The sequence below is a fragment of the Micropterus salmoides genome, unplaced genomic scaffold (assembly GCF_014851395.1).
Source record: "Micropterus salmoides isolate LMB-PRFRI ecotype aquatic unplaced genomic scaffold, ASM1485139v1 Ms_hic_scaffold_4, whole genome shotgun sequence".
Classification (NCBI taxonomy): Eukaryota; Metazoa; Chordata; class Actinopteri; order Centrarchiformes; family Centrarchidae; genus Micropterus; species Micropterus salmoides.
The window spans coordinates 24592957-24611689 of NW_024043372.1; the positions used below are offsets into that span (position 1 = coordinate 24592957).

Here is an 18733-nt window from a genome sequence, read left to right on the forward strand (position 1 = left end):
TTTAGTGTCAATCCACTGTTGAAACATATTAACAAAAAGCTGCACTGTGAGGAACAACACGTCCTGCATTTGGGTTGGATTCTGTCATCTATCTAGCTCTACACAAGTAGTTAATGCAAAAATAATGAAACGCAGACTAATCTGCACTCATGAAGATATTAGAAAAGGAGTCTGGGTGTCGTTCATGTTATCTGTGGCCCAGATCTTTCATAGTATATCTTTGATATGATCTTTCTATGCTTTGAAATGATAAACTGGGGAAGGCTTTCCTATTTTATCTATTATGTTTTCAGTTTTACACAAACAAAATCACAAGAGGCTGAAATATTCACTACTGTCTGTAGCATATGACCGTGATTGGGCTAAGAACATTTTATTAATATGCAAGTAAAACTTTATTTTTAAAAAACAGTGTTGCAAAGTATAAGAGTGACCAAAACTTACAAACAAAAGCTGCTACAAATAATTTGAAGAGACATTTAGTATTTAAATTAAAAACAAACTTTTTTTGCTGCACTGTTGTTACTGTACACTTTGCCAACAGGTAGTGCTAGAGAGCCTCGTAGTGACAGACAACCAGGATATTGTAGGTTTTACTCTGCACATAAAAGGGAGAGGGTTTCCCTGCTGCAGCAATTGAAGGAAATCCTCGCCGTGTTCTGCATAGCACTGTCTCAGCTTCCTCTTGGTTTAATGAACTGCTATTCCGAGATTTGTTTATTTTTTCTGGTCATGCTGAAATACTGATCACCAATCACAGGGCAGTTACACAGATTAAAAACTATACTTGGGTACGACATTCAAAACCAAATGTGGCATTAAACTTACATTTCCACCTAAAGGGAACACCACAACAAAAATAATCTTATACATTTACAACAGTAAATATTAAGTATCTTGTACAGCCCTAATACATTAACAGATTGCAGCCATCTGCATATCATTAATCTTACCAAACAAATATGTATTTAAGGTGTGTGTAAAGTTTAAATATGACCCGGTCGTTGGCTTTCTTTGTGTGTGGCAATGTCAGACAGATCGACCCCTTACCTGTGAGCTTAAGGAATTGTGTTGTCTGTGGAGTGTTTCAGCGATCAACGGGATGTTCTGGTCCATTCACAAAGTGTACTTCACCAATGTGAAGGTGCCAGAGGTCAGTAAGGACACTGGACAACTTAAACATCCAGAGAAATGACCTGGATAACTGCATGTATCATTACCATAATACAAAGAAAACACACTTTTTACTGTTAAGACTCATGAGGGCATGTGTAAAAAAAACACAAAAAAAGTAATATATATATATATACCAGGGATGTTGGAAATATTGTCATCAAAACACAGACAGTCCAGTGAGTCTGTTGTTGCCATAGAAACAAAATCCTAACTCAACATGTGCCACAGGTTGTGTTTTGACTGGATTCCCCAAACATGTCGTGGCTCACAAGTTTAAACAAGGGAAACAGACGACCAGCAGTGGTCAAATCCAAACATTACATTTCTTCTGTAATATTCTGCTTTTCAACTATGTGCCATTTCAGGGCTTTTACAGCGGTAAATGCTTAAAAAATGAGACAAAAATACATTTTTAAGTGAATTTGCAGTGTTCTTGTGGTTGGCATTTTGAGTGTAAGATAGAGTTTTATGAACCATTCTTTAGTTTCTTAAAGCAAAACTGTAGTGATAATGGTATAGTTTAATGTGGCTGTGTAACTGTTGAAAGTTGAAGTTATATATTCGTGTGCACTAACATCTCATTATTTCAAATCATTTTTGTTGCTGCTGATTTGGTATCTTTTTTCCACTTTTGCATTACCACAGCAGCGAGACATATCTGCTGATATTGTAGGCTAATGTTTCCACACATCTGTCTACTGTGTACCTGCAGATGACTGGAGCAATAAAGTTTCCTGATAAAGACTTCCTCATTGATTTCTGCTGATAAGGGCTGCCAGCCAGGAAGAGCAGCCTATTGAGGTTCTACTTCAAACTAAAAAAAATATATCCAAGAGGGGAAAAGGCGAGTGTTTCTTCCATTGCAGCTTCATTCTACCCCGACCATCCCGGAAGTGTACAGGGTAAGAAAAGAGAAAGGAGAGGCTCAGTTCAATGAAAATTAACAAAAAGATTTAATTACAAAAATTAGTGAATAAAGAGATGGCATTACAGAACAAACAAATAACACTGCAGTGGACTGAAAAGTTGGTCCTCCGTTCAGATTTACAGCTTTCAGTCAAGTCCGAACAGACTGAGCTAAAGCCGCCTCCAGCAGTGGACTGAAAAGCTGCTTCTCCTCCCAGATCCACAGCTTACAGTCCTGATTCTCACAAAATAAATTGTTAATATCCTCCAGGTATGTGGGAGGGTCCATTTTCCTCCAAATGGCTTAGGTCCATAGCCATTGGTCATCACCCAATTGGGAAGGGTGTACCTTACTGTTCTACCTTTTGGTCGAACAAAAGAGCACCGATCCCAGACGTGAAACCCCCCTTCAATCTACAGGAATAAACAGTCTTTTGCTCTAAACTAATCATAGAGAACAACTGGGCTTGTCTCCAAAATGGTTGACACCTTGACCTATCTTAAGTGTCAATGAAACAGTCAAAACAAAACAGTCCTTCTGGCACTAAACAAGAGGTGTCATCCAACTAGGGTTAAAATGAAGGGCAACTGGACTTGGTTGAAGATACTGGAAGACGTTTCGTCCCTTATCCAAAGGACTTCTTCAGTTCTGACTGACTGGCAGGGAAACTCAGCTATTTAACCTCAGTGGGGTCGTTATCCCGGGTCATCGATACCGCTGGTTCGTTAGTGTTCCTTGGTGTTGTGACGACAGTCGTTACAGTCGTTGAGACTACCTGTGGCCAAGACTGAACGACCATCGTTGGTATCTTCACCTGAGGCCAATAGGTTACGTTTGTTGAGTTTCCTGGGAAGTGATGAAAGGACAGCATTGCAAGTGGGGGATAAGTGGTGGCGTAGACCCCCTCCCCTGTTCAATGACGGCTTCTCAACCCTGGTGTAGATGGCTTCCTTGACACCTCTTTCAAACCATCCATCCTCTCTGTCTAAAATGTGCACCTGGTGGTCCTCAAACGAGTGTCCTCTGTCCTTCAGATGTAAGTAAACTGCAGAGTCTTGACCTGAGGAGTTGGCCCTTCTGTGTTGAGCCATGCGTTTGTGTAGTGGTTGTTTAGTTTCCCCAATATACAGATCTGTGCATTCCTCACTGCATTGGACCGCATACACTAGATTGCTTTTCTTGTGTTTGGGTGTGCGGTCTTTGGGGTGGACCAGCATCTGTCTTAGTGTGTTCTTGGGTTTAAAAAACACAGGGATGTTATGTTTGTTAAAAATCCTCCTGAGTTTCTCTGATACTCCAGACACGTATGGAATCACAATGTTGTTGCGTTTGACCTTCTTTTCCTCCTCCCCTGTAGTTTTGTTCTTCTTGGATCTTGTGGCTGTTTTCACAAAGGTCCATTTAGGGTATCCACAGGCTGTAAGTGCCCCCTTCAGGTGGTTCTGTTCCTTCTCTCTGGTTTGGGCGCTTGTTGGTATGTTTTCTGCTCTGTGATGCAGTGTTCTCATGACCCCTAGCTTGTGCTCCAGTGGGTGGTGTGAATCGAAGAGTAGGTATTGGTCTGTGTGTGTGGGTTTTCTGTAAACACCAATCTGCAGGCTCCTGTCCTCTTCAATGTGAACAGCGCAGTCCAGGAAGGCCAAACTGTTGTTGTGAACATCTTCTCGTGTGAACCTGATGTTACTGTCCACAGAGTTGATGTGTTCTGTGAAGGCTTGCACTTCCTGGCTTTTGATTTTGACCCAGGTGTCGTCCACATATCTGTACCAGTGGCTCGGTGCTATTCCTCTGAAGGAGTTGAGGGCTTTACTCTCCACTTCTTCCATGTAGATGTTGGCCACAATCGGGGATACCGGTGAGCCCATGGCACAGCCATGCTTCTGTCTGTAGAATCCACCGTTATACTGGAAGTAGGTGGTGTTTAGACAGAGGTCGAGTAATCTGCAGATTTGGTCAGGGCTGAGGCTAGTTCTGTTGTCCAGGGTGTTGTCTTGTGTTAGCCGTTTCCTAACGGTTTCTACTGCTGCTATGGTGGGGATGCAGGTGAACAAAGAAGTCACGTCATAGGATACCATGGTTTCATCTGGATCCAGTTTTAGTCCTCGAACTTTGTTTACAAAGTCAATAGAGTTTTGAATGTGGTGAGGCGTGTTTCCCACCAATGGCGCTAAGATGGTGGAAATGTGTTTGGCAATGTTGTAGGTGACCGAGTTAATGCTGCTGATAATCGGCCTGAGTGGGGCTCCTTCTTTGTGAATCTTGGGTAGTCCATAAATGCATGGAATGGATTCTCCAGGATACAAACGGTAATATTGTTCACGGGTGATGGTGTTGTCCTTCTGTAACTGTTGTAGACATTCTATGGCCTTCTTGTATCCGCTGGTTGGGTCTCGTCTCAGTGTCTCATACGTGTTTGTGTCCATTAGTAGTGTGTTGACTTTGTTCTGGTAATCCGCTGTGTTAAGTACTACCGTGCATCTTCCTTTGTCCGCAGGTAGGATAGTGATGTTTTGATCCTTGCTCAGAGATGTCACAGCCTTCCTTTCTTGGATGGTGAGGTTGGAAGGGGGGGCCTTCGCATTAGAAAGGGCTGCAGATACCTTTAGTCTGAGCTGTTCCGCTTCTGTTTCTGTTAATTTGTTTTTCCTAATGGCTGATTCTGTGGCTGTGATGAGGTCTACTATTGGTAGCTGCTGTGGTGTAATGGCAAAGTTTAATCCTTTGGCCAGAACGTCTTTCTCTGGTTGGGTGAGTTCCCCATCTGACAAGTTTTTCACCCATCTGTTGTCTGTTTCAAGTGTTGTGGGGTTATTGTCCTTTCTCCTCCAAGACAATTCTCCTGTTCTGTTAGTGCAGCTCGCTCTGGACTGTAGGTTTTGGAATTTCCGGGTCTGTCTTTCTTTGCTCTTGTTGTGCTGAGATAGCTGTGCTTTCGTGATGAAGTCCATGACCTTTCCCAGTGCTGTACTGGGCAGGTATGTTTCTAGTTTGGGGTGTATGTTGTCCATTTCTTTGTTCAGGGCTTCAATTGTGAAGTGTATCTGTCTCACTCTCTCGTTCAGTAGCTGGTGTTGTGCTTTCTCCAGGATTATTCCGGCTCTGTGTCCTTTTACCGTGGAGCCTAAGTGTAGGCTGTTGGGAATAAGTTTGTGTTGTCGGCATCTCAGGTTGAATCGTAGGTGGTTCCTGTAGTCTGCAATTTTCCTGGCTGTCCTTTCATACTCCCGTACCAATCTGAGGGTGTTCATCCCAAAATGATTAGCAAGATGTCTATGAAGATTCTCAGTCATCCAGGTCATAGTTATCCAACGAGGGTTAAAATGAAGGGCAACTGGACTTGGTTGAAGATACTGGAAGACGTTTCGTCCCTCATCCAAAGGACTTCTTCAGTTCTGACTGACTGGCAGGGAAACTCAGCTATTTAACCTCAGTTGGGTCGTTATCCCGGGTCATCGATACCGCTGGTTCGTTAGTGTTCCTTGGTGTTGTGACGACAGTCGTTACAGTCGTTGAGACTACCTGTGGCCAAGACTGAACGACCATCGTTGGTATCTTCACCTGATGTTATGTTTGTTGTTGAAGAAGTCCTTTGGATAAGGGACGAAACGTCTTCCAGTATCTTCAACCAAGTCCAGTTGCCCTTCATTTTAACCCTCGTTGGATAACTATGACCTGGATGACTGAGAATCTTCATAGACAAAGAGGTGTCAGTTTTCTTCACATTACAAAGAGGATACAAACAATGGTTTAATCAACATTCTAATGCAATTGCCTGGCCTAAAATCCTGCAGTTTTACATTTGAAGAAAAACACTGGAATTAAGTTTGTTGTAACTTTTTAAAACTCAACAGCCTCTGTATTTTATACATAACATTAAAGCTGCAAGCAGCGTTAGGCGGGCCCTCGCACGTGTAGCGCGTCGAAGTGTGAGGCTGCTACATTCCAGATTCTGGAGCTCTGCCGGTGTTGCCACGTGCTTCATAGGCTGCACAAAGGTGTTAATCCTCGATTTTGGGCGTCACGCCATGGGGACGCTGTTCCACAAAAACTCACTGTTTGTACAACTTTTAATCGTCAACGGGTTTAGAGTAGACAGTGACAATCTGAAGTCGGTCAGAGTAATTCTGTAGGAGGAGTTTGTTAAAGTACGGAGCCTGTAAATCATCCAAAAATGACCATAAAATTCAAAATGGCCGACTTCCTGTTGAGTTTAGGGCATGCTCCAAGAGGCTTTTTTGTACATATGGACATGATACAATTGCCACAGAAATGTCATACAGATGAAACGAGCCATGGGCGCTGCTTCGTCAAAGGTCATATCCTGTTGCCAGCAGGTGGCGCTATGATTGTGGGTGAATGTCTGCATGTACATGTGTTCAGGGCGGGACTCTTATTAAACATGTAAAATTTGGTACAGATTCGAGCTTGTACAGTCAAGTTACAATTAACGTCATGGCAAAGCGTGGGATTCACCGCCTTGCGACCGCCACGCCGTTAACCGAAAACTCACAAGTTTTACATCATGGCCTCATCAATGTGTTAAGGGTTTTCTGGGACAGTTTTGAAGTTGATATGTCCAACCTGCTAGGAGTAGTACTACAGTGTAAAACGTGTCATTGCCTGTTGCCAGCAGGTGGCGCTATGACATTGAGTGAATATTGGCATGTGGCTGTGTTCAGGGCGTGACTCTTAATATACATATCAAATTTGGTCCAGATGTCAGCATGTATACTGAAGTTATAACAACTTCCTGTTTCAGGGCTAATCATTGATTTTTGACAGCACACCACGGGCAAACTGGTTGACTGGTAATTTAGCGTTTAGCAAAAATTTGAAGTTGATCGGACTAAATCCCTTTGAGGAGTTCGTTAGTACAAAGTGTGTAAATCACCAAAAACGACCATTAAATCCAAAATGGCCGAATTCCTTTTGGGTTTAGACAACGGCTCCAAGAGGCTTTTTGTACATACCACAGAAATTTCATATAAGTCGGTGAAACTTAGTCTGGGGGCTGCTCTGTGGGTGGCGCTAGTGAGCCATTTTGCCACGGCCATGCGCGAAACCCATAAAATACAAAGTTTTTCGCCTCGTCTGAATTATGTGCAAAGTTTGGTGAGTTTTCGAGTATGTTTAGGCCCCCAAAATTTAGGTTACTTTTGAGAAAGAAAGAAATATAATTCCTTCAGTTTCAATAGGGACTTCACACGTTTAGTGCTCAGGCCCTAAATATTCCCTTATCTGCAGACCTCCAGTGCTCTTCCCCTCTGCTTGTTTACCATGTAAATTCAGGTGCATTCAGGGTTTGCTCAGAGAGTTTAAGTACAAAACGGAGACCTATGGTAGTACATCTTTTAATTGGTGCATACTCTCAAACAAACAAAATAAAATTACCACATGACAACTGACACGTGGGAATTTAAGGGCTCCCGAGGCCCCTTAAATATGGACACTTGTACCACTTTCTAATAAGTCTGCATTTATTAAGGGTCTGAGGGTTGTAGCTAACAGCAGGTCATCAAGTAATTCCTTAGTAATTCCTCATTAATCATGAGTCATTAATAACAACAAATTTTGGGGTTATAGGCATGCTGTGAAAAAAATCCCTCTGGCCAGTGTTTATCCTTTGTATTTGGTAACAATGCAGTTAAAATGTAGATAATACATTAATAACTGCATATTCTTTAATTGCTAATAAATTGATTTTGTTCGCAGCCATTTTCCTGAAAGTAAAGTGGTCAAGTTGTCCCAATTAGAGGACCCAAAAGTCAACGGCTTATCAACGGGTCTATAAAGCGTCAGTAAAAGATTTAATAGCATTGATCACTAGAAATCCTTTATAAAGAGTGCCTTTGTTGTTTTATTTGTTGGTAGTCAGTGTTCATCAATAAATTCAGTTATTCTTCTTGAAAAAAACCCACTGAAGCACAACTCATCCAAATGGTTGTTTCCAGTCTGATTGAACCTAATTATTATGGACGGGTGGTGGGCTGCAGAGAGACTTTGGTCGGTTGCCCCATAACGAGGTAGAAATACAGAAGTACTAGGTGTCTTGAACGCACCTCGGTCTGTGTGACGTTTTCAGATCCGTGCAACGTTTTAGTTGTTTCGGTTCATCGAGGAGAGCATCACGCCGGCGACGGACCCAGCAGAGGTGAGTAGTATAGTTTCGTTTAACAACTGAACAACTGACGCGAACGATTCTACTGTTCATGAACATGATGTGAATGAGCCGGTAAGGTCGCAAAGGTGGCAGGCTTGCTACTTGAGTGTTAGCTAAGTTAGCCATGAGGAGGAGGAGGATGAGAAGGCGCTACAGTGTCAGATTTAATGTTGCTGCGTAACGTTACATAACTTCTTAAGGCACAGCAAACCACAAAGTGACTTTTGGTGATTTGTCAGTGTCTTAATGGAGACACAGATCCTACAAGGCTACCACTCCTGCGGCTCACTGCTAACTGGAAGAGAGGACTTGTAGGACAGCAAATAATTTGCAGATGTTGTGAAAGTAATCTTCAGCCTCAATGTCGTTATATCTATTAATTCATGTAACTGAAATGTCTTTTTTTAAATGTGGGATCTTGTGGCCCTCATATAGTCTCTGACTGACCTACAGGTGTATTATGATTAAATTCAGTTGGGACATTGGGGTTACTCTAGTCACTCTAGCTGGTATTGTTTATGTTTGTTTGTATCATATTGTTGTATGTTTAAAAACCTTTCTCAACTATGTTGACCCCTCCCTAACTTTCACGGGTGAATGATTCCTGCATAGTCTTGAGTCATGTTTGCAGAGAGACTATAGAAAACCAGTCAGAGCTTCCCATTTCATCCTCGGAGGTTAAGTAGCACTGCCCTGGCTGCTGCCAGGCACGCTGCCTCAGTGAAAGCTGGTTGATAACCGGGACTAATCTTCATGGCTGTCAGTGATAAGACCGGTGCAATTGATTGATAAAGCAGCGCTCCTCCACATGCTATCTGTCATTTTAGGTGCAACCTGCAATTAATTATTTAATACCATGCAATTTGCAACACTTTATTTCTTTTTTGCAACACAGAAATTATATTTTGGTCTTTTTGGTCTCCAGGTAACAGTGATATATTTATACGTTATCCTTCCAGTCAGTCACAGATCTTTCTTTATAAAGCAGCCCTACCCAAAGATGTTTTCTAAAGGTTGGAGACATTTCGTCCTCTCATTTATTCAGGCTGGAGTCATTACTGACTCACAACTTTATTCCCTATTGTCAAAACGTCAAGGTATGGTCAACAGAAGAAGATTAAGTCCTGCTAAATTATATTTTTCAGTTAGATTCTTAAACGTACGCTGGACAAACTGTTTACTGTAGCTGTAACATTTCTGTGGTTAGAGAAGAGGGACATGAAGCTCAGCCGTTCACTCCCCCTGAGCCGGTTGGTCGGTTCAGTAGGAGGCGGACAGTTTAAAGATTCAGTTGGTCATCTTAACAGGAACACATGATGGCAGTAAAGAGAGAGCAGGTTCATTGATCTATAATGAAAAAACACTGTTTGTTAGACGTAGACACTCTCTGACAAAACCTGTATTCAGCAGGGCAGTTACATGTCTTTGCAAGCTTATCTTAACTTGTAGTACAGTTTGCACATTCCTCTTGTCAGACCGACTGTACATTCTGATTCAGTGCTCATTTTAAACACGTGGCAATGTGACATAAGGATATGAAGCTGCTGAATTCTTCAACAGTTATGTAATGTGATATGGATAGGAAAAACATTAACCACCAGCCAAATGCTGGTAAATGTTTTTTGTGCTGTGAAGGCTGGGTTTGTCTGGGACACGCATGGAGTCAAAAGGTCAGTTGGAAGGGCCTCAAGATGATTGACTATAAGAAAGAGGAAAAACGTTCCAGGAATACTAGAGATGCACAGATTGCAATTTTCTTGGCCGATTCCAAGTTTTTAAAAGTCTGACGTGCCGATTTTGATTTTCTATCTTTCTAAGAACTTGAATTTGACATAATACACAAACTTTTCTTTAATGGAAATGCTTTTCTTCTTACTTTCTTTATTAGGATCCCCGTTAGCACCAGCATAAGCATTGGCTATTCTTCCTGGTGTCCATTCAATTGTATGCTCATAATAAAGCACTAACTGTTAAATAATTTGTACATTTTCTCCAATACTGCCATTCCTCCCTCTAAAACAAATATCAAAATAAAAAAGTCAGGCTACTGGAGAGCGCTGTTTTAAAATGCACATAAAATCCAACTGACATTATACTGCAGTAAAACATAGCACAGCGTTTCCCACACAGTGACAATAGTAGTGAACTGCGCACACCTACACCTCTTACTGCACACACACCAGCTTGCCACACCTCGCCTCTTTTTGTTTCTCTCTCCCTTTATCTCTCTGCTCTGTTGACTTAATTCGTCAGCAGTTTGTTTTATAAAGTCGCCCCAAAAAACACAACTCACATTTTGGATTTTTTCACCCGCAATTCCAGCAGCAGCAGCAGCAGGTGAGCCTCACGGGGAGTAGGGTTGTTGCTAAGGCTGGGGAATAAAACAATAATGATAATTATCGCTATAGCACTTATTTTTTCTATTAAGATATTTAGACATGGTTTCATTATACAAGCAAAACATTTTTGGAAACTGCTGCTCTAGATAAACCGGACGCACAGCGAACATGTCCTACAGTCAGACCATGTAGTCAAGGTACAGTAGCTGGCATGTGCCACTCTGTGGAGAGAATGAAATAAGATGGCGATTTTCTGAAAAGTTGCAGCATGACAGTGCCGGGAAACAGAGCAGTGGCATATCCTGAGGCCAGAGCATGAGAGCTTAATTAGAAATCAACGGCTGCATGTGTTTTGAGCATGTAACACACTGCTGGTGTACTAACCTTTAACTTTCCACTGTGGGTAATACAGGAACATGTTCATTCAGTCTGCTTGGTGAAAGAAAAAATAAATCATTTGAACTTCACTGTGTTTTTTGTGTTATGTTTCAAAATAAAGGAACTTCAGAGACTTGTTAATAGAAATCCAAGCTGTCTTTGCACGATGCTTTGTGTTTTTTTACTGTGACATAAATCTTTTCTCTATTAGAACATCAGTGCAATGTTGCTTCTCAGACGCTGCCACAGCCTGACTCGATTTGGCCCTCTCAACACTCAAAGGTACAGTGCTGAAGCAAAATGCCCATTTATAACAGGTATTATACCTTTTGCCTATTTAGTTACATTTAGATATATATCTTTTAAATTTCATAGGCATCAAGTGGCACCCGGCGTGGCATCGTGTGCAGCTCGTCTCTGGAGCAGCAGTGAGGACCAGAGATCACACCAGCGAACCCACGGCCCCAGCTGGAGACATGCCCTGGCAGGACTGCTGGCTGGTACAGGAGCTGTGCTGGCTTATGGCCTCCACCACCACAAGGTCAGGAGGAGATGAGATCTGTAAAGACGGTCAATGTTTAATTAGCTGTTGTGCCAAGGCTAAATTATATAAACTATGTATTTTAACAATACAAAGACAACTTTGATTGTGACAAGTTTTGATGGGCATTTGACACTTTTTATTTTTTAAATCTTATTATTAAAACAAATATCAATAGATTAATTTAGATTAAATGTAGATGCAGCTCGGCAACTCACTGGCCCCACACACGCTTTGTCTGTAAGGTCGGTTCCTCACAATGGATTGTGTTGATCTAGAAAAACACCCCGTAAATGTACAGTGTATGTTGCAATCTTAGTTATAAAAGTTTTATAATTTGGCCAGTATAAACAGTTTATTACCTTACACTTAGGGGGAGAGAATTTGAAGCATTCCTTTTTAGCCGCACCCTTTTGTGGCCTTTTGAAGGCAGTGACCTGTCTCATCTGTTGGTCTGCAGTGTCAGCTCATTTTTTCTCAATTTTCACTCCCACATTTAATGTGACTCAATATGCAAACACATTTTAAGCTGAGCAGAAGGCTTCACCTCTTCAGAGAAAAGAAAGAAAAGTCACAGGACTCACTTTACAGATAAAAGTGAAGGGCAAATGAATTTCTCATCAGGGTTCCCACACGTTCTGGAAAATGATTTCAACATTTGCCTATTTTCCTTTAGCTGCGAAACTATTCAAGTTATTTTCAAGATCATGTTAACGTTCAAATGGAAGTTAATGGAGGAGAGTATTTTGAATGGGTTGCTCTCGGTTAGGTTGTGGAGACATGGGGAACATACCCTCAAGTCATATCGTGATTCAGGTTGGATGATGTTACAACTTAAATGGCAAAACTTAGTTGCTTTATTCTTCAGATGTAAATATTAGTCACTGCTGTTAACTGTGGGAGTTTGTATTAGGTTTGGTAACTAGGTAACTTCTTTTAAACAGCTGAATAATGTTAAAGTGGATAGCACATTTGGTTCAGTTGTTATAGTTCATGTACTTGCTTGCTTGTTTTTTTTGCCAGCAAAGGTTTCACATGTCCTCTAGCCATAGATTGTCATCTTTTAAGTCAGACTTCCATAGAGAGGAACACATGAGTGTATGGTGCAATCCCTGTCTGTTATGACAGATGGATCATCACTGAAAATACTGGAAAATTATCACATATGCACATGTAGAAAACATTAACCTTTCCAAGCAGCAGTGCAGCTCTCCTGTAAATTAGTGTGAATAAGTAACACAGTGATGCTGAAAAATGTCTATTTTAAGACTTTGTAGCGGTTCAGTCAGGAGAGACTTTATCTTTATTTATAAGTGAATAAATAAAGTGAATAAAGTTATATTTTATTGTATATTAAGCCACAGTGATTTTGCACAAAAATGACAGCTGGCAGCAGCAGAGTGGAGAACATGTTTAAAGTTTGACAGCAACTACTATATTGTCCGATGGAGACTGTGGCAAAATCTGCTTGGTGTAACTAAAGAGTGAATGCCCATAGTCAGCTGATTAGAAGAGTGGGAAGCAAGAGAGTGAGAGAGAGAGAGAGAGAGAGTGAGAGAGCTGTAAATGAGTAAAGCATGACAAACAAAAGCCATCTGGCTATGGAGCCAACATGTAGTGTTAGCACAATTAAGTCTATGACCTTTACACAGTGGTTTGGTTTGGCAGAATGGTCTGGTGGGGAAATAAAAATCAATGTAAAATTGTTTTATTATTTAGTGTGTTTTCCTGCCTGAAAGCAGCAGGGAAAGTGTTATATAACAGGACTGCATTAAAATGGAAGCAGTATGCAGATCTATCATTGAGTAGGCCGGCGCTCAGAATAATAAACAACTAATTAACTAATTTAACATTTCTCTGATCAGTATTGCATTTTATACTTAATTTCAGTCTATCATACCATATTTTAAAATTGGCTCTGTTGTAGCTGCTCAACAGTGAGTTTCTCATTTTTTATTCAAATGGTATCAGTATAATATTAAAGGACTTATGTGTGTGTCCTAGAGGAGGCAAAATATTTATAATATACCCACATCAGGATCAACACTACCAGCCCACAGGGTGAAGGCACGCGCAAACAAGAGAACATACACACAGCCAGTTACAGCCAGTAAGACTAGAGGCCCAATAGTGACAAATTATTACTGTACAGATACAACACTAATAATAAGGATCCAAATGGTTTTACTAAGTAAAATGTATTTTTTTTTCAAGGTAAATAAAAGCCTTTTCCTCCCTGTCCTTTTTGATGGATCACAGAACAAATGTTTCCTCTCTTCTCTCCGGTGCAGGCTGAGCAGGCAAACACCATTAGAGTGCAGACCATAGAGAAGACCTCAGCTCTCCCCACTTTCACCCAGGAAGAGGTCACCAGACACCGCTCTCTGCAAGATGGCGTGTGGGTCACTTACAAAGGTGGCGTCTATGACATCACTGAGTTTGTGGCCATGCACCCCGGTGGGGATAAAATCTTGTTGGCGGCAGGTGGAGACCTTGAACCCTTTTGGGCGCTGTATGCTGTTCACAAACAGGAACATGTGCTGGAAATCCTCTCAGAGTATAAGGTGGGCCAGCTGCTGGTTTCTGTTGATGGTTGAACTAAATGGCAGTGAAAAATGTCAGGACGAGCTTCACTTTGTGTCTATCTGTAAAGTTTGTGTTGAAACCAAACTGCAAAAAAAGACTTGCAAAGTTATCCTCAAAAAATAAAATGTCTAGTGACTACAAGCACTTTATGTCTGTGAATAGGTACATTTCTGTTCCGAGTGACTTGAACTGGCAGAAAAAAACTTTTCAGTGAACTATTGGTAGAATATTAACAATGGAGAACCTTGTAAAAGTGTTTTCAGCGCATTTTCATTTCAAGTTTCACCAAACAGCTCAATACAAATTCCATTTGAAATTTTTAAAAAAGCAGCAAACCCAGTGTACCGCTTCCCCTTGCAAAACCTCCAAACTTATATGGAGGAGAAACAAAGGTGATTCCCCAGTCTGTCCGTTGAAAACACGCATCACAGTTTACAGACGCAGTTTCTGGTTTGACTTTGATCTGCACAGTTCAAAGACAGTTAGCACAGTTCCCTGATGTACTGACTTCACAACGTATCCCGCTGCACTGTGCACTACATTTTCATCTGTAAATATTAGCTGCTAGCAATATTTGTATTTGTAGCTTCACTGCACTTATCTGCATTAGCAGACTTTAGACCAGCTGACCGCCTACCTCTTAACAGATCATGATTGCATAAAATAAATAAAAGTAGCATGATGAATGCATCCAAATGTAACCGAGGAAAAGTAATGATTTTCTCAAAAAATCTGCTCAAGTAAGATTAAAAGTATGATTCATTAAAACTACTGACTAGTACAATTTACTCAAAAAAGTTACTTCAGTACATGTAACGGAGTAAATGTAACTCGTTACTACCCACCTCTGTAGACATTAAAATGTTTGCTGTATTTTGCAGAAATAGAAACGGAGGTTAATGTGAATCTATTGCAGCTTCTTAGCAGTGGATGTCCGTTATACTGATCCTTAAATAAATTCCACTGAATACACATGAAAAGCTCTAATGCGTGCTGTTTACTAAGGACAGCTTGTAAACTAAATACTGGCACTCCCTCAAGTGGTCGGTGAGAAAAATGTTTTGCTGATGTTTTTCCTGTGGAGTTTCCTTGTAAACAAACACAGCTCTTTGTCTTTCTTTGCCTTTTGATTTGTCATTTTAGACCGTTTGAGATGAACAGAAAAGTTTGGCTGAAAATACGTGACAGCTCTAGTTAGTACCGTGTGGTCTAATAAAACATTTGTGTATGTGGTTACTACAAGGTCGGTGAGCTGAGTGCAGAAGACCTGAAGAAGCAGCAGGCCGTTCAGACGTCTGACCCCTACTCTTCCGACCCTAAGCGTCACCCGGTCCTGCGCATCAACAGCCTCAAACCCTTCAATGCTGAGCCACCTCCTGAAATCCTCTCTGACAGCTTCATCACCCCCTCCGCTATCTTCTTCAAAAGAAACCACCTGCCAGTTCCCCAGGTGGACCCGGCTTCATATGAGCTGCACGTGGCGGGGCTACACGGAGGAGTGCTGTCGCTGTCTTTAGAAGAGCTGAAGACTCGATTCCCCAAACACACGGTCACTGCCACGCTGCAGTGTGCCGGTAACCGCCGCTCTGAGATGAATAAGGTCAAGCAGGTGAAAGGACTGAACTGGGGCATCGCTGCGATCAGTAACGCTACGTGGAGCGGTGCGAGGCTCAGGGATGTGCTGCTGGCAGCGGGTTACAGGCCAGATGTGGCCCAGTGGGCATCCCATGTTCACTTTGAAGGACTGGACAAAGACGCGACCGGGACTGCCTACGCTGCTTCCATCCCTCTAAACAAGGCAGTTAGTGAGGAAGGTGATGTGCTGCTGGCTTACGAAATGAACGGCGAGGATCTCCCTGCCGACCACGGGTACCCTGTCCGGGTTGTGGTTCCAGGCATAGTGGGGGCGCGCAACGTTAAGTGGCTAGGGAAGATCATAGTGAGTGCAGAAGAAAGCAGCAGCCACTGGCAGCAGAACGACTACAAGGGCTTCTCCCCTGGGACCGACTGGGACAATGTGGACTTCAAGTCTGCCCCGGCCATCCAAGAGCTGCCCATTCAGTCGGCTATCACCACACCAGCAGACGGCACTGTGGTTGATCGCAGTGTTAACGAGTTGACGGTGAAGGGTTACGCCTGGAGTGGCGGGGGCAGAGAGGTGGTACGTGTAGATGTTTCTCTGGATGGTGGAAAGACGTGGCAGGTGGCCCAGCTGAGGAGCAGCGAGACGGGACAAGCGCCAGAACCCTCGCCCCCACTGGGACGGGCCTGGGCTTGGAAGCTGTGGGAGATAACGGCTCCTCTTCCTCCTGAGGCCCAGGAGCTGGAGATAGTCTGCAAGGCGGTCGACAACAGTTACAACATGCAGCCGGACACAATTCCTCCCATCTGGAACCTGAGGGGCGTACTGAGTAACGCCTGGCACAGAGTGAAGGTGAAGATCAACGAGGATGAGAGCAAGAAATAGACTCCGTGGCTTGATCCACATTCAAAATCCAAAAGGTTTACGCCTCAAACGGTGTCACCAGAGGGGACAGTTTTAAATCTGTCACAAAAACAAAAACACTGCTGCACAATATTTTGAAGTAAAACAACAAATACACACAATACGGGATTTTTTGACGCACAGCCTCAAAGTATTTATTCCGTCACGTTGCCTGTGAGATTTGAAAGATTTCAGCGCTGCATACCTCAAGCAAATCTAAAGGCTGTAAATGACTATACCAAAACATGTGCAGCTATTTTCAAGTGTTGATTCCCTTACACTTTGGTCCAAAGTGAACACAAGATTCAGTTAATTCTGAGTGGTTGTAGAAGAAAAGAAGAATTTATTTTTGCAGACAGCACTGACATTCTTAATGCTGAAGATGTACACACAATTACCCTTAAATTCATCATCATTGAAAATCTTAATTTTAGATAATATGAAATGTTTTGACTGTTCACTTTAGAGAGAACAACTTACTAAGACTGGAATCAAGTTGAAACATTTAAAACATTGTGAGCATTTGTTTATGTGCAGCTATGCACACGATGCTGATTAATAACCTTTTCTAGGAGACGTTTGAGGAACTTCAAGGAAAATAATTGGGAGCAGCTGTCAGTGGTTTAGATTATCTATTCTTGTTTTTAGTCTGCAAATCGGAGGTGACCTGTGACCCCACCTGTTTGATATGACGTACCACACCTCACTATAGAGATAAATGTAGCTAGAGTTAGCCGTGTTTCTGTCGCAACACTACTGCACAATGCAGAAGTCTGACTCATTGAGATTTTTAGTCATATTAATGTTGATTCATTGAAGTCATATGGCCAGTTGAATCTGTCAAAGTTGCTGAATTCCTGTCAAGCCAAATAGCCCTGTGATCAGCACTTACATTGCACTGTCTGTGGAAAATGAACCTTATTGTTGAAGATGGTGAATAAAGAGCTCTAATTTTACACTGATGTTTTTCTGCTAAAAACTTGTGAAGTGTCAGTGCTGTACAGCAAATCTTTGATTAGCTCTTGTTTTGTTTGCGGAAATAAAAAATAGTCAGCTGTATTTATTTTTTCTTATTCAAAGAAATGTGCAGTTCTTACGTTTTTTCCACTCATTTAACATGTTGACTTATTCAGGTCAGCTGGAGATCCTGGCTGGCAGTCACAAGTTTTTACAGTTGATGAAAGACAAATTCATTTCATCACAGATTGTTTTTCTTTAAAGGGTTTTAATAAGGACATTTATTAAGAATATTACTAATTGTAAAAAGTTTAATATCTCTATATCTCATCCAGCTTTTCAATGTATTAATTCAAAACACAATATATTTTTTTTGTATTTTTTTTTACTGTTGGAGCAGACTGACTTAAATATTTTCAAAAGAGAAATCAAGTATGAACCATTTACTGTTTAACTACTGCTGTTTTGAGCTCCAACGTAGCCTGTAGGGTCACAATTTCAATTCCTTGTAGCATGTGATATGTGATAAAACAGCATTATAAGGGCAGGCAGTAAGTGTGGCAGCGATGCCCGGCCTACACGTCCTGTTCTCCAGATAAGAAAGCATGTTTGGTACAGACCCCAACAGATGTCATTGATCGTTGTTGGGTATGAATGCTGCAAGCATTCGCATCCTATTTTATTACTAACCTTTATTATTCTTCCATCACATTTTTTTGTGCGCTAACTAGTCCCACAGTTTTTGACGTAGAAACTCCGTTCAAACTCCAAGTTGTCCGTCTCAATGAGGAATGGGGTGCTATTACTTTTGTCATTGATACCTTGAATACTTTTCAAAATATTCAAGGTTTTCCAGGAAAATTATCCCATTGTAAGTGAATGGAGAGACTGTTGAAATCCTCCTCATACCTACTCCACTTTGAAAGCATACTTTCAGCTACAGACTTAATTTAAACTGTAAATTGGTCACAAGAAGTTAATCTATTAATGATGCATTCAGCTTTTTGATATATTTTATGGTTTGTTCACGGTCGCTGTCGAAGTTTTATGCTTTTTTGTGCTCTTTTCTGAGTTTATAATGGGTGTGTATTGCGTGAGTTAGAGTGGGTGACATCATCACTACAGTGTAGCAGCCTCAGAAAATCTTCTTAGATTTTTCTCTTAGAATTCGTTGGCTTGACCACAATTTTAACTCTTCATGCAT

The 18733-nt window shown here is 41.6% G+C and overlaps 1 protein-coding gene across 2 annotated transcripts; it reads left to right on the forward strand.

The window, feature by feature from the left end:
• The first annotated feature begins 8118 nt into the window (after nucleotides 1–8118).
• Nucleotides 8119–17631, forward strand: suox (sulfite oxidase). 2 transcript variants are annotated; one of them, XM_038696242.1, is made up of 5 exons: nucleotides 8119–8234; nucleotides 11172–11242; nucleotides 11336–11501; nucleotides 13793–14065; nucleotides 15331–17631. In XM_038696242.1, the coding sequence occupies exons 2-5, from the start codon at nucleotides 11184–11186 to the stop codon at nucleotides 16552–16554; spliced, it is 1722 nt and encodes a 573-aa protein (XP_038552170.1). In that variant the 5' UTR covers nucleotides 8119–8234; nucleotides 11172–11183; the 3' UTR covers nucleotides 16555–17631. The 2 variants fall into 2 exon arrangements, with proteins under 2 accessions (XP_038552170.1, XP_038552171.1); XM_038696243.1 differs by lacking the exon at nucleotides 8119–8234 and adding an exon at nucleotides 8336–10580.
• Nucleotides 17632–18733: the final 1102 nt, after the last annotated feature.

What these genes read in the sequence shown, in the direction of transcription:
- suox (XM_038696242.1), top strand. Translation starts at nt 11,184, where the DNA reads ATGTTGCTTCTCAGACGCTGCCACAGCCTGACTCGATTTGGCCCTCTC. An exon ending in GGCCCTCTCAACACTCAAAG is followed by an intron (nt 11,243 to 11,335) that starts GTACAGTGCTGA and finishes TAAATTTCATAG; the next exon opens with GCATCAAGTGGCACCCGGCG. An exon ending in AAATCCTCTCAGAGTATAAG is followed by an intron (nt 14,066 to 15,330) that starts GTGGGCCAGCTG and finishes GGTTACTACAAG; the next exon opens with GTCGGTGAGCTGAGTGCAGA.